This window comes from Lolium rigidum, chromosome 3 (assembly GCF_022539505.1).
Source record: "Lolium rigidum isolate FL_2022 chromosome 3, APGP_CSIRO_Lrig_0.1, whole genome shotgun sequence".
NCBI classification, from domain to species: domain Eukaryota; kingdom Viridiplantae; phylum Streptophyta; class Magnoliopsida; order Poales; family Poaceae; genus Lolium; species Lolium rigidum.
Genome location: NC_061510.1, coordinates 248,301,720 through 248,318,420, shown reverse-complemented (window position 1 = coordinate 248,318,420; position 16,701 = coordinate 248,301,720). Strand labels below are relative to the sequence as shown.

At 43.2% G+C, this 16,701-nt stretch overlaps 1 protein-coding gene across 1 annotated transcript; it reads right to left on the bottom strand.

Annotated features, from left to right (window-relative positions):
- Positions 1 to 4,411: 4,411 nt before the first annotated feature.
- On the bottom strand, positions 4,412 to 5,437 carry LOC124696330 (mitogen-activated protein kinase kinase 9-like). Its single transcript, XM_047229063.1, has one exon. The coding sequence runs from the start codon at positions 5,435 to 5,437 to the stop codon at positions 4,412 to 4,414; it is 1,026 nt and encodes a 341-aa protein (XP_047085019.1).
- Between the last annotated feature and the right edge of the window lie 11,264 nt (positions 5,438 to 16,701).

Genomic DNA, 16,701 nt, shown 5'->3' with positions numbered 1-16,701 from the left:
CACCACACCAATTCACCTAGGTACACTAATAGATGGCGCAAAATTTAGTTCCCTGTACAAGTGAGGTGCGTCACATTATTTTTCCATGTTTCATGCTCCTTTAGACAACAAAAATAGTTAATCACAATCAACACTAATAAATTATTTTCTCCATTCCATTTAGATTGTAATGTCCATATCACTAAGATAATATAATACATTTCATAAAATCCTTATGTTACACTCGAAACCACTTCTTACGAGATCCATTTGGATCTCATTAAGCCCTTCCTATAAATTTAGGGGTGTTGATTTCAATTTTAAGAGAGGAAGCATATTGACCTCCTCTCTATTCACCATCCCTAGTTCTAAGAAATTTATTTTTTTAAAAAAAAAATCCTAAGTAGGACAAGACTCATTATGACTAAACATATTCATACACTCTCTATTATGTATTAACTTGTCCATCTAGACAAGGGTGGAGGATCTTCGAGACACGTAGATCTTGGGGACGATCCTTTATCTCCATACGCTATCGACATCACCTGCAGATCTGAGCGCCATTGTCGGTGCACCATAAGCCGATGACCTTGTCGGGGATCTAATAGATATAAATAGTAAAATAGTGAATAACAAGAAAGAAGAACAAATATGCAGATCCGAAAAATCAAGATGAAACGAGATATGTAGAAATGAGGAAGAAGAAACCTGCCGACTAAGCACGCCCGCTAAGAGCTGGGGACTAAAGTGTTTTGGGACTAAACATACAAGGGAGTGGGGATTACTACGTTTTGGGTTTGGACCTAAGGGTGGAGTAGGAGTGACTAGTAGGGACTTGTAGTGTGGTAGCATGAGGAGTGTGTACTTGGAAGTGATGCTTGGGCACTACGATCCCTTGTCTATATATTGAATTAACATTGGTTACGATTTCTTTTATGGACCCTTTGAGCAAGTGTGATCCAGCTATATAGACCGCAATTTCTCAAAGGTCCAATAATTAGCCCATATTACACGGTAACTTGTTTCACGGAAAACGACAAAGATACATTGATGGATAACAAAGATCGAATCCTCTCATAGAATAATACGGTTTAATAGATAAAGTAGTTCAAATACACAATGGAAGGAAACACAACAAATATAATTAACTTTATAATCCCTTAATCTCCATCATTAGATAGACTAAGGGAATCAAGTTGTTCCCAAATTGGATGTGGCGTCTCGGCCACAGCCTCATAGGCCGACTTAATTGCGTTGACCTCTTCGGTTTTCCTACCTTGCTTCCTCAAGGATCTTTTGAAACTCTTCCTCAGACACCTTTCTTTCTTCCCCGCCAATCTCCACATCAACACCAATGTACTAAAAACAGGTGGCGAGTTTGATTTATCGACCCATGCCAGAAGGTGCACATAGGGGATTTGTAGTGGCACCCCATGAACTTGCGGCCGGTGTCTATGCCCTCGTATGAGCCGACACATGAATATGCCACAACTGCACTTTTTCCACCACTTCTCATCGAGGCCATTCCACTAGTTGGTATCAATCCACCTAGGCACCTTGCCCTCCTAAGAAGTATTCAACCTCTATTTTTATGTGAAGTAGAAAACCAAAACTGGATCAAGATCGAAGAAAACATATTTGGGGAAAATACTGATTAAAAAAGAAATCATGTGATTCCGCCACTGTGCTCCCTTTTAGGAATGGCTCGACCACTTACTCCGCATGTAGCCGACAATTGGAATTCGGCTGGCGAGATCGAGGCTGCTGGATATGATGTGTACTAGTCGACTCTCTGTAAATACTTGATAATCAAAGAGCGCGTCGGTGTTGGGACACACCAGTTAGCGAACCATGTTTGAAAGGAAGCGTGGCATGGTTGACTTTTCTTCATCGTGGGACCAACTTTCAACGATGCTTAGAATTCATGGCTCAAATATTTATGCCTTCTCTGGGCCTAACATTAATAAGCGTCAATCTTACCTGGTACCAACCACGTCACTAATATGTGCCGGTATGGACTCAATCACGATGCATAATAATCCTCCTTCTTATCTAGTTGCTGCGAAGCAGTATATGCCGGACACGAAACTTTTGCAGACGACTACGACTTGTGAAACTAGGGTGCAAAAAACATGTAGTTCAAGGTACACTCCATTGTTCAAGTTGTGAACTAGTGTATCCGAAAATTATAGGTGGAAGTTGAAATTGCAAACTAGTGTAGCATAAAGTTCTAACTTGATGTTTAACTTAACATTCTCCACTAAGCACGTATAACAATATATTGCAAACCATAGGAAAAATTTGTGTGCCTCTGGGATCGGGTTGGGGATTGTTGTGATTATTGGATCACTCCTCATATTTATTAATAATAAGAAAATCTCAAAGACCCGTTTGGCCCATTCATGCATGGAAAGAGGTGGAACTAAAGCTTACTCCCATATTGTTGGTTTAGTGGGAGTTAGATCTCTTTATAAGCTTCTACCACTTGTATACGCATAAGAAAAAGAGACCTACACACGCTCCTCCTCCGCCACATGCCTTCCCATGCCTCGTCACCATGGGCACATGCCTTGAGTTTCGGGAATGAGCCGAGCCGAGTTAAGACGTACCTATGTCATGTGTACAATTTTTTTTCCTTTTTTTAAACCCATGTTCGTATAATCTGAATGGCTTTCTATCTGAAACTGAAATGTTTTCGTATTCAAGATAAGTGGAAGTTGAATCTGTTTTGTTCCTCTTCTCAGATTCTCTTTGATCATTCGTTTCACCACATCGTTCTACAAAGAGGTCGCTCCTCATCTAGATGTGTACGCAACACATGAGACTTCCTTATTTCACTAGTTTGCATTGTTGTCCATGTATTTCCCATCCTATCTTCCGGGGTACACCGAAGGATGGGACATTAGGATTTATAGAATCTGGCCTCTCGTAGAATTGTATAGGTGAGGGGAAATCATGTATTTTTGGAGCACTCTCGCGCATATGTTGCAACACCACGTTGGATGATTCCTTACCTAGACTACTACTTCTCCAACGTCAACAAACTCCTCATCGACATGGCTGACGACAACAACACGAACATGAACACAGATGCAACTGCATTGTATTGTCCTCTCAGTTCGAGATCGTGCTAGAATTTCTAATTCTATAGAGTGCTTCCGGTTTGATTTGTTCGTCTAATGTACTAGTTCACATGGCTAGTTTAATCTCTGTTTCTGCGGTCATGATTTATCTGCTCCAATAATAACTGCCCAAAAATATATGTACCTACACATGTCTAGGTACAATTTTTTTGGGCAATTATTTTGAACCGGTGGTTGTACTATTTATTCGAATTAAATCTTATAATAATTTGCTCATATATTCAACTTTAAGTAGATATCATTCTTGTAAGTCAAAGGATTTGAAAATCTCAAAAACCCGCTTGGGCCTTTTATGTAAGGAAAGAGGTGGTACTAAAGTTTACTCGCACATTGCTGGTTTAGTGGGAGTTGGACCTCCTTATAAGGGAGGTTCTTTTACCACTTTTACCACTCGTCACCATGGGCACATGGGTTGGGTTCCGGGAATGAGCCGAGCCGAACTAATTAGGACCATGTCATGTGTACGATTTTGGTTTCTTTTTGTCAACACATGTTTGTATAACCTGAAAGGTTTTTTTATCCCAAGTTGAAATGTTTTCATATTGAACACAAGTGGAAGCTGAATCTGATTTTTTTTCTGTCCTCGGATTCTCTTTGATCATTCGTTTCGCTGCCGCTTTCTACAAAGAGGTTGGCCCTCACCCTAGACACGTACGTAAGACATGAGACTTCCTCATTCCACTACATTACGCTGCCGCCCACCTATTTTCCATCAAATTTTCCTGCGTACAACAAAGGATGGTACACTAGGATTCTGTAATCTCGCCTCTTGTAGAATTGTATGGGTGAGGGGCGAGGTCTTTTGGGAGCACTCTCGTGCATCGTTGCAACACCACGTCGGATGATTCCTTCCCCTAATGACTACTTCCCCGACGTCAACAACCTGTTCGATGAACGGGAATGTAGTTGCATTGCACTATCATCTCTGCTCGAGAGCATGCTAGAATTTCTAGGTCTAGAAAATGCTTTAAGTTTGATTTGTTCGTCCGATGCACTAGTTCACATGGCTAGCTTAACCTCTGTTTTTGGAGTCATGATTTATCTATTGTTTGTTTATTTAAATTAAATCATATAATAATATTCTCATATATTCAACATTAAGTAGATATCATTCTTGTAAGTCAATGATGTGGGCCAAAGTTCCTTCCTCCATTTAAAAGAAGTTCTAAACAGTGTACATTTCTATGTCAGAGCTAAGCTAACTGATATGTTAGATACCATGGTAGGGCACTGTACATGGCTAACAAAATTGATTCTACGTATGTGCATGGTTCGGTAGCCCACGGGGATCACGTACTTCGGCACTCCGATGATACGTCGGCGACCAGCTTCTGGAGCGCACATTTCGACACTGAGACATCCCTCAGGGCAACAAACGGGTGGGCAAGCAGATCCGCCACGGACGCCCTCTTGCGGTAGTCTTTATGCAGGCACGCGGCGACAAAACCCTGAAGCTCCGGCGACGCTACGCCGTCGGACAGCGCGGGCGCCTCACCGAAGCAGACAGCGCACATGAGTGCCGCCCAGCTCGGCTTCTGCCCAGCAGGGAGGAGCGGGTACCGGCCCATGAAGAGCTCAAGGATGGTGACCCCCAGGCTCCAGACGTCGGCGGCGTACGGGTCGTAGTGCCCGCCGTGCGCCTCAGGGTCGAAGCGCTCGGGACTCATGTACGCGGTGGTGCCCACATACGACGTGCACTGGTCGCCGGCGCGAGAGAGCACCTTGGCGATGCCCAAGTCGGCGATCTTAACTTCTCCTGCGGTGCTCGCGAGGACGTTCGCCGGCTTGATGTCGAGGTGCACGATGCGGCGAGCGTGGAGATATGCCAAGCCCGACAGAGCCTGAGCTGCTACCTCCGCGAGCGCGGTCTCCGGGAAGGCGCCCTGGCGGCTCTTGATGGAGTCGAGCGATCCACCGTCCACTAGCTCCAGGAGCATCGCGACGTCGCCGGAGGCGGCAGCGGGGAGAACAGAGTGGCACCGGACGACGAACGGCGAGGCAGTGCGGCTGAGGATCTCCGCCTCGGCGGCCGCGGCCGGGTCTCCGTAGTGCTGGACCTTGAGTGCGTAGAGCGCGCAGGTCTCGCGATGCCGAACCTTGTACACGGTGCCGCCGCTCCCTCGGCCCAGCACGGCGAGCTTATCAAAATCGGAGAGGCGGAATTGGCTGGACAGTGCCGTTGGTGTCGATGCCTTCTTCGGCGTCGGCGCCGGCACCGGCGCGAACATTGGGTTGGGACGCTGGCCAGCGGCGCGGGGCGGGACTGGCAGCGAGAGCTGCAGTTGCGGAAGCCTCTTCTCCCTGATGAGAGCCATGTATGATCGTAGGCCAAGCCAATTGAGCTGCCTGCCTAATCAAGCTGTGCACTTAAGCCGAGTGATCTGAGCTACTGATTTGGGTCGGATCGGCTGATCGATCGCCTATTTATACGTGTATATGATCCGAGTATCTGGCACACTGTATAAGTGTGTATATCTCTCTCTGTGTTGCTTTCGCCAAATCACACTCAACTAAAGACTGCGATGTATACTTTGGAAAATAGAATTTCTTTTCGCTTTCAGTGTCCATTTACACCAAGGTCTACCAGCACCAGTTCTTGATGGACTACACAGGGTCACAGGTGGAAGACGATAGGCCACGTCCATGTATGAGGTGGATTCTAGCTTAATTCTGTTTCGGTTTAGCTCTCACTAGAAAGATTAGAATAAAGCCGCCTGGTGGTTGATTAATATAACGTTGCTCGTCGGCCGTCAGAGATTAACAAAGCGTTCTTAATCAAGTGGGAGTAGAAGAACATGACCTGGAATGCGATGGCGTACGGCCATGTAGCGGCATGCTGCCCGTTAATTGGGACCAAAGCGAGAACATCATACATGTTCGTGTGAAAATGGCCATTGTCAACACCTGGGAGTCAAAAATATCACGAGTCAAGTAAGCAGCTCCCTTAGGTCTACTAATGGCTTTTGTATTATTATTAGTAGAGTTTATTTGTAAATTGTAATACATGCTGTGCTACGTGCATCATCCGGCGTGTCCCTCCTTAGAACGCAGCCCGCCATGGCACCTGCGCCGTTTTGATCATTTTATTAAGTTCTAATTCTACGACGCTGCTGCATCATGCTGTGTGTGTAGCTGACGTGAAAAGGCTGCTAAAAAATACTATACAAGTTGTAGGAAGAAGTTTGATCCATGTTACCGTCACATGTTTACAGTGCTTGTTCTTTCTTAGGCTACCTTGAACAATAGAATTGGGCTTCTAAAATGCAAACTATTCACGTGGCTAATCTTACAAGACCGGGTGTAGACGGCCACTAGTAGAAAAAGAGCCTTCCATACGTCCCTATTAGTCCCCAAATTATTCGAACCGCGATTAAAGGGGTCTTTAGTCGCGGTTCGGAAGGCGACCCGCGACCAAAGGTCTGGGCCCAGCGAGCTCGGTCGACAGCTGGTGGACGGGAGGAGCTTTAGTCGCGGTTGGCCAGGCCAGACTAAAGGCTCATCCCTATAAATGCAGTTCAGCACACTTCACTTAGCCATTTGGTGCCACTTCTATTCACAATATTCACAAGGGGGTGGTGGGTTTGCTTTTGGTTCCTCTTATGCACACAATGTGTTCGATGAAATGCCCGAGAGCATGAAACAAACATGATATGAAGTGTCCGAGACACACTTGAGTTTTCTCATTTATTTTTCCTCCTCGATCGCGGTTAGCAACTTGAACCTTTCATATGTCATTGATAAAATATGCATGTGTGTAGTTTATTGTTTAATTTCTATTATTTCTAGCTAGTTAGTTTAACAAATGCATGATGGTTAATTATATACTTTATATAATAATAATGCAGATGAATCGGCAATGGATGTACGGTAACCGACTCTCCGGCGAGTTCATTACGGATTTGAAAGATTTCCTCGTAGTGGCTAATGCGAACAAGCAGGGGTTTTTTGTTATCTGTCCATGTGTTGCCTGTAAGAATCAGAAGGGTTACTCTTCCTCAAGAGACGTTCACCTGCACCTGCTTCGGCACGGTTTCATGCCAAACTATAATTGTTGGACCAAGCATGGAGAAAGAGGGGTTAGAATGGAAGAAGATGAAGAAGGGGTTGATGAAACTTCATTATGTGTATGATTAGCATTCATATGAGCATCACGTCATTTCATAGAGATGATGCAACACATCCCTCTTATACTCTCTCTAGAAAGGGGAAACTCCAAGAAATCTAGAATTAAGAATAAAGAAAGCACAACCTTATGTACTTTGACATGATGTCTGAATTACAAATATGCTACCTTGAACAAACAAGATTATCATGGCTGTCACTAGATAGTTATAGCACATGAATTCACTTAACCCCTAGTGAGGTAACAAAAGATAGGTAAAAACCATAGTATATCTTAAGTTAGTTGTCACTATTCAATCACTACCACCCTGTTACTCCAAGTAATTCAAATGTTCCCCAAACACAAGTTCTCTTATAAAAGTTGGATCAAAACAAGCACTTAAGAATGGGTACATGATATGCATCTACTCATAAATCTTACACATTATAGGATTCCAATCTCAAATATCAACTCATAGAATAAAGATCCACCACATAGGAATTACATATATGACCATAATCGTGTTGGGCAGCTCACATGATATTATATCATTAATAGAACAAGAGAGAAACATATTAAGCTACTGCCACAAACCCATAATCCAGAGGAGGACTACTCCCTCTTCATCATGGTGATGATGGTGGAGATGTTGGAGAAGGTAGAGATCCCTACAATCTTCGTTGGTTCTACCTCTGTTTTGGTGTTTCTACGGCGCTCTCCTCCCGAGATGCGCATGGAACCCTATTTATAGGCGTTTTTAGGTCAAAACATCGATCTAGAGATGAAGATGGACGACTGACGATGCTTGGGGGAAAGAGCATGGGTGGTGCGATCAAGCCCTTGGGCTGCGCCACCTGGCCTCTTTCGGTCCTTAGGGCTCCCCTTTGTGAGGTACCACTGCTCTGGGCCCTTATCTCCGCGAAATATTAAGCCTCAGAAAATCTCATGTCAATTTGACTTTGTTTAGGTCCCTGAAAGTAAAAATACATAAAACAAGGTTTTCCGGTTCTGCAGAGTTATAACCCAAATAAGGGGGATCATTGGAAAATCCCAAAATCAATATAAAATATGGATATGACATTATATAAGATGCAAATATCTCAGAATATGTGGCTATAAACTACAAAGTTCATGTATGCATTTTACATGCATCAGTCATTGATGTCTACGGGTGCTTCTATTCTTGTAGACAGTGTTGGGCCTCCAAGAGCAGAGGTTTGTAGAACAGCAGCAAGTTTCCCTTAAGTGGATCACCCAAGGTTTATCGAACTCAGGGAGGAAGAGGTCAAAGATATCCCTCTCATGCAACCTCGCAACCACAAAGCAAGAAGTCTCTTGTGTCCCCAACACGCCTAATAGGTGCACTAGTTCGGCGAAGAGATAGTGAAATACATGTGGTATGAATATATATGAGCAGAGTAACGGCGCCGGAAAAGTGCTTGCTGGCGTGTGGTTGATGGTGGTAATATTGCGGGAAGTACGGATGCAGTAAAACAAGTAAACAAGCAGCGGTAGCGTATTTAGGAACAAGGCCTAGGGATCATACTTTCACTAGTGGACACTCTCAACATTGATCACATAACAGAATAAATAGATAGATGCTAGACTCTACACCCTCTTGTTGGATGATGAACACCACTAACTGTGTAGGATTACACGAACCCTCAATGCCGGAGTTAACAAGCTCCACAATATTCAATGTTCATATTTAAATAACCTTAGAGTGCATAACGAGATCAACATAACCAAACCAAGTACTAACATAGCATGCACACCTTGTCACCTTCACACTACGAAAGGAGGAATAGATCACATCAATACTATCATAGCAATAGTTAACTTCATAATCTACAAGAGATCACAATCATAGCCTACGCCAAGTACTACACGATGCACACACTGTCACCATTACACCGTGCAGGAGGAATAAACTACTTTAATAACATCACTAGAGTAGCACACAGATAAATTGTGACACAAAACACATTGCAATCATAAAGAGATATAAATAAGCACTTCACTATGCCATTCATAATAGTGAATAAGTATTCGTGAAATATAGCCTAAGAGACCCACACGGTGCACACACTCGTCACCTTTACACACGTGGGACAAGGAGTCTCCGGAGATCACATAAGTAAAACCCACTTGACTAGCATAATGACATCTAGATTACAAGCATCATCATATGAATCTCAATCATGTAAGGCAGCTCATGAGATTATTGTATTGAAGCACATAGGAGAGAGATTAACCACATAGCTACCGGTACGACCCCGAGCCTCGATGGAGAACTACTCCCTCCTCATGGGAGACAGCAGCGTTGATGGAGATGGCGGTGGTGTTGATGGAGAAGCCTTTCGGGGGCACTTCCCGTCCCGGCGGCGTGCCGAACGGAGACTCCTGTCCCCGGATCTTGGCTTCGCGATGGCGGCGGCTCCGGAAGGTTTTCTCCGGTTTCGTCGAACGTCCTAGGGTTTTCGCGACGGAGACCTTAAGTAGGCGGAAGGGCAGCCTCGGAGGGGCCTGGTGGGCCCACACACTAGGGGGGTGCGGCCCCCCCTCTGGCCGCGCCAGGATGGCGTGTGGGGCCCCCAGGGCTTCCCTCTGGCGGCTCTCGGGTGTTCTGGAAGCTTCGTCCAATTATAAGACTCTGGGCGTTGATTTCGTCCGATTCCGAGAATATTTCCTTACTAGGATTTCGGAACCAAAAACAGCGAGAACAACGAACTGGCCCTTCGGCATCTCGTCAATAGGTTAGTTCCGGAAAACGCATAATAATGACATAAAGTATGTATAAAACATGTAGATATCATCAATAATGTGGCATGGAACATAAGAAATTATCGATACGTCGGAGACGTATCAGCATCCCCAAGCTTAGTTTCGCTCGTCCCGAGCAGGTAAACGATAACAAAGATAATTTACGGAGTGACATGCCATCATAACCTTGATCATATTATTGTAAGCATATGTAATGAATGCAGCGATCAAAACAAAGGTAATGACATGAGTAAACAAATGAATCATAAAGCAAAGACTTTTCATGAATAGTACTTTCAAGACAAGCATCAATAAGTCTTGCATAAGAGTTAACTCATAAAGCAATAAATTCATAGTAAAGGTATTGAAGCAACACAAAGGAAGATTAAGTTTCAGCGGTTGCTTTCAACTTATAACATGTATATCTCATGGATAGTTGTCAATGCAAAGTAATATAACAAGTGCAATATGCAAGTATGTAGGAATCAATGCACGAGTTCACACAAGTGTTTGCTTCTTGAGGTGGAGAGAGATAGGTGAACTGACTCAACATAAAAGTAAAAGAAAGGCCCTTCGCGAGAGGAAGCATTGATTGCTATATTTGTGCTAGAGCTTTGGTTTTGAAAACAAGAAACAATTTTGTCAACGGTAGTAATAAAGCATATGTGTTATGTAAATTATATCTTACAAGTTGCAAGCCTCATGCATAGTATACTAATAGTGCCCGCACCTTGTCCTAATTAGCTCGGATTACCGGGATTATCATTGCAATACACATGTTTTAACCAAGTGTCACAAAGGGGTACCTCTATGCCGCTCGTACAAAGGTCTAAGGAGAAAGTTCGCATTTGGATTTCTCGCTTTTGATTATTCTCAACTTAGACATCCATACCGGGACAACATAGACAACGGATAATGGACTCCTCTTTAATGCATAAGCATGTAGCAACAATTAATGTTCTCATATGAGATTGAGGATATATGTCCAAAACTGAAACTTCCACCATGATTCATGGCTTTAGTTAGCGGCCCAATGTTCTTCTCTAACATTATGCATGCTCTAACCATTAAATGAGTGGTAAATCTCCCTTACTTCAGACAAGACGGACATGCATAGCAACTCACATGATATTCAACAAAGAGTAGTTGATGGCGTCTCTAGGAACATGGTTATCGCACAACAAACAACTTAATAAGAGATAAAGTGCATAAGTACATATTCAATACCACAATAGTTTTTAAGCTATTTGTCCCATGAGCTATATATTGCAAAGGCAAATGATGGAAATTTAAAGATAGCACTCAAGCAATTTACTTTGGAATGGCGGAGAAATACCATGTAGTAGGTAGGTATGGTGGACACAAATGGCATAGTGGTTGGCTCAAGGATTTTGGATGCATGAGAAGTATTCCCTCTCGATACAAGGTTTAGGCTAGCAAGGTTATTTGAAACAAACACAAGGATGAACCGGTGCAGCAAAACTCACATAAAAGACATATTGTAAACATTATAAGACTCTACACCGTCTTCCTTGTTGTTCAAAACTCAATACTAGAAATTATCTAGACTTTAGAGAGACCAATTATGCAAACCAAATTTTAGCAAGCTCTATGTATTTATTCATTAATGGGTGCAAAGTATATGATGCAAGAGCTTAAACATGAGCACAACAATTGCCAAGTATCAAATTATCCAAGACATTTTATCAATTACTACATGTAGCATTTCCCGTTTCCAACCATATAACAATTAACGAAGCAGTTTCAACCTTCGCCATGAACATTAAAAGCTAAGAACACATGTGTTCATATGAACCAGCGGAGCGTGTCTCTCTACCACACAAGCATTTATTCAGAGAATGAAAATAATAAAACGAAAATAAAAGCACACAGACGCTCCAAGTAAAGTACATAAGATGTGACCGAATAAAAATATAGTTTCAAGAGAAGGAACCTGATAATTTGTCGATGAAGAAGGGGATGCCTTGGGCATCCCCAAGCTTAGATGCTTGAGTCTTCTTGAAATATGCAGGGATGAACCACCGGGGCATCCCCAAGCTTAGAGCTTTCACTCTCCTTGATCGTAGTATATCATCCTCCTCTCTTGACCCTTGAAAACTTCCTCCACACCAAACTCGAAACAAACTCATTAGAGGGTTAGTGCATAATAAAAATTCACATGTTCAGAGGTGACACAATCAGTCTTAACACTTCTGGACATTGCCCAAAGCTACTGGAAGTCAATGGAACAAAGGAATCCAACCCACATAACAAAAGAGGCAATGCGAAATAAAAGGCAGAATCTGTCAAAACAGAACAGTCCGTAAAGACGAATTTTAAAGAGGCACCAGACTTGCTCAGATGAAAATGCCCAAATTGAATGAAAGTTGCGTACATATCGGAGGATCACTCACGTAAATTGGCATAATTTTCTGAGTTACCTACAGAGAATTAGGCCCAGATTCGTGACAGCAAAGAAATCTGCTTCTGCGCAGTAATCCAAATCTAGTATGAACCTTACTATCAAAGACTTTACTTGGCACAACAATGCAACAAAATTAAGATAAGGAGAGGTTGCTACAGTAGTAACAACTTCCAAGACAAAAATATAAAACAAAAGTACTGTAACAAAATAAACACATGGGTTATCTCCCAAGAAGTGCTTTCTTTATAGCCATTAACATGGGCTCAGCAGTTTTAATGATGCACTCGCAAGAAATAGTAGTTGAAGCAAAAGAGAGCATCAAGAGGCAAATTCAAAACAAATTTAAGTCTAACATGCTTCCTATGCATAGGAATCTTGTAAATAAACAAATTCATGAAGCATGATGCAACAAGCATAGAAAGATAAAACAAGTGCAGCTTCAAGATTTTCAGCAAAAAGGAAGGTGTTTTAGTAACATGAAAATTTCTACAACCATATTTTCCTCTCTCATAATAACTTTCAGTAGCAACATGAGCAAACTCAACAATATAAATATCACATAAAGCATTCTTATCATGAGTCTCATGCATAAAATAATTACTACTCCCAACATAAGCATAGTCAATTTTATTAGTTGTAGTGGGAGCAAATTCAACAAAGTAGCTATCATTATTATTCTCATCATCAAATATAGGAGGCATAGTATAATCATAATAAGCTTTATCCTCCATAGTAGGCGGCACCAAAAGACCACTATCATTATAATCATCATAAATAGGAGGCAAAGTATCATCAAAGAAAATTTTCTCCTCAATGCTTGGGGGACTAAAAATATCATGCTCATCAAAACCAGCTTCCCCAAGCTTAGAATTTTCCATAGAATTAGCAACAATGGTGTTCAAAGCATTCATATTAATCACATTCCCATTAGCATGCATATAAAGTTCCATGGGTTTTTTAATTCTCTCTTCAAACACATCATGTCCTAATTCAAGATAAAGTTCATAAAGATCTCTCATATTTTTGTTGTTTTCCATTATGCCTAACTAGTGTAAACAAGAAACAAAAAGATGCAATTGCAGGATCTAAAGGAAATAGCTTCGAGCACACACACAACGGCAACGAGAAAAGTACTTTACACGGGACCGGAGTATGAGAGCCTTTTACCTTTCCTCCCGGCAACGGCGCCGGAAAAGTGCTTGATGTCTACGGGTGCTTCTATTCTTGTAGACAGTGTTGGGCCTCCAAGAGCGAGAGGTTTGTAGAACAGCAGCAAGTTTCCCTTAAGTGGATCACCCAAGGTTTATCGAACTCGGGGAGGAAGAGGTCAAAGATATCCCTCTCATGCAACCCTGCAACCACAAAGCAAGAAGTCTCTTGTGTCCCCAACACACCTAATAGGTGCACTAGTTCGGCGAAGAGATAGTGAAATACGGGTGGTATGAATATATATGAGCAGTAGTAACGGCGCCAGAAAAGTGCTTAGCTGGCGTGTGGTTGATGGTGGTAATATTGCGGGAAGTACGAGATGCGATAAAACGAGTAAACAAGCAGCGGTAGCGATATTTAGGAACAAGGCCTAGGGATCATACTTTCACTAGTGGACACTCTCAACATTGATCACATAACGGAATAAATAGATAGATGCTAGACTCTACACCCTCTTGTTGGATGATGAACACCACTAAGCTGTGTCAGGATTACACGAACCCTCAATGCCGGGAGTTAACAAGCTCCACAATATTCAATGTTCATATTTAAATAACCTTAGAGTGCATAACGAGATCAACATAACCAAACCAAGTACTAACATAGCATGCACATCTGTCACCTTCACACTACGAAAGGAGGAATAGATCACATCAATACTATCATAGCAATAGTTAACTTCATAATATACAAGAGATCACAATCATAGCCTACGCCAAGTACTACACGATGCACACACTCGTCACCATTACACCGTGCGGGAGGAATAAACTACTTTAATAACATCACTAGAGTAGCACACGGATAAATTGTGACACAAAACACATTGCAATCATAAAGAGATATAAATAAGCACTTCACTATGCCATTCATAACGAGTGAATAAGTATTATGTGAAATATAGCCTAAGAGACCCACACGGTGCACATACTTGTCACCTTTACACACGTGGGACAAGGAGTCTCCTGGAGATCACATAAGTAAAACCCACTTGACTAGCATAATGACATCTAGATTACAAGCATCATCATATGAATCTCAATCATGTAAGGCAGCTCATGAGATTATTGTATTGAAGCACATAGGAGAGAGATTAACCACATAGCTACCGGTACAGCCCCGAGCCTCGATGGAGAACTACTCCCTCCTCATGGGAGACAACAGCGTTGATGGAGATGGCGGTGGTGTTGATGGAGAAGCCTTTCGGGGGCACTTCCCCGTCCCGGCGGCGTGCCGGAACAGAGACTCCTGTCCCCCAGATCTTGGCTTCGCGGTGGCGGCGGCTCTGGAAGGTTTTCTCTGGTTTCGTCGAACGTCCTAGGGTTTTCGCGACGGAGACCTTAAGTAGGCGGAAGGGCAGCCTCGGAGGGGGCCTGGTGGGCCCACACACTAGGGGGGCGCGGCCCCCCCTCTGGCCGCGCCAGGATGGCGTGTGGGGCCCCCAGGGCTTCCCTCTGGCGGCTCTCGGGTGTTCTGGAAGCTTCGTCCAATTATAAAACTCTGGGCGTTGATTTCGTCCGATTCCGAGAATATTTCCTTACTAGGATTTCTGGAACCAAAAACAGCAGAAAACAACAACTGGCCCTTCGGCATCTCGTCAATAGGTTAGTTCCGGAAAACGCATAATAATGACATAAAGTATGCATAAAACATGTAGATATCATCAATAATGTGGCATGGAACATAAGAAATTATCGATACGTCGGAGACGTATCAGTCATTAACATGGAAACAAAGGATAACTCCCTCGACCCACCATGACCGTAGTATAAACACTTATCGGATTCATTTCCAAAAAATCTACAGTAGTTAAAGTTTTTTTAAAACTTCTCATGCCACTTCTTAGGGGCTTGCTTAAGCCCGTACTAGCTAAGACTTCAAGAACTAGCACGCCTTTCCTTCTTGACAATCTACTACACATCTATCTAGTTGTTTCATGTAAACTTCGGCATCCAACCCTTTTAGGAAAGTTATTTTAACGTCCATTTGATGAATGAGAAGATCGTTTGAAGCAACCACTAATGGCAGTACTCGAATGGTGGTCAATGTGGCTACATGTGAGTAAGTATCAAAGAAGTCTTTGCATTCCTTTTGGGTATAACCCTTTGCCACAAGTTCGTTCCTTGAACTTCTCAGTAGTACCATCGGCATAAGCTTATTCTTAAACACACACTTACATACTACAATTTCCCCCATAAGGAAAATCAGTGATCTCCTAAGTTCCATTAGCTACAATGGAATACATCTCGCCGCAGACAACTTCCTTTGAGTAGTATGTATCTCGAGATGCATAGACTTCTGAAATAGAACCGACTGTGTCATCCATGGGGTACATAATGAAATCACCACGAAATGAATTTGTAGTCATATGTCTCTTGCTCCTTTTAGGAGTTTCAATATCATCCTCCACCACCTATGGAGCACCATCAGGTCTTGTACTTGTCGTCGTCATCTCCTTTGCCTTCGGATAGTACACCTCACATGCGTCACCGCCCAAACCTCGTCGCTCGCCCGGTTAGCTCACGCAGCACCTACGGCGCCACATGCGAGGTCGGATTGGAGCAACCTCGTGCTTCGAATCAATCCCATATGACTACCTCCACACTCCTCTTTCACTAAATCTCTTTTCCTTCCGCTTCACGCCCTCGACCGTCACGATCGTAGCCGAGACTGGTGATACGTCTCCGACGTATCGATAATTTCTTACGTTCCATGCCACATTATTGATGATATATACATGTTTTATACACATTATATGTCGTATTTATGCATTTTCCGGCACTAACCTATTAACGAGATGCCGAAGAGCCAGTTGTTGTTTTCTGCTGTTTTTGGTTTCAGAAATCCTACAAAGGAAATATTCTCGGAATTGGACGAAATCAACGCCCAGGGTCCTATTTTGCCACGAAACTTCCAGAAGACCGAAGAGAAGACGAAGTGGGGCCACGGGGCGCCGCCACACTAGGGCGGCGCGGCCCAGGAAGGGCCCGCGCGGCCCTGCTGTGTGGGGCCCCTTGACCCCTCTGACTCCGCCCTTCCGCCTACTTAAGGTCTTCCTCGCGAAACCCCCAGTACCGAGA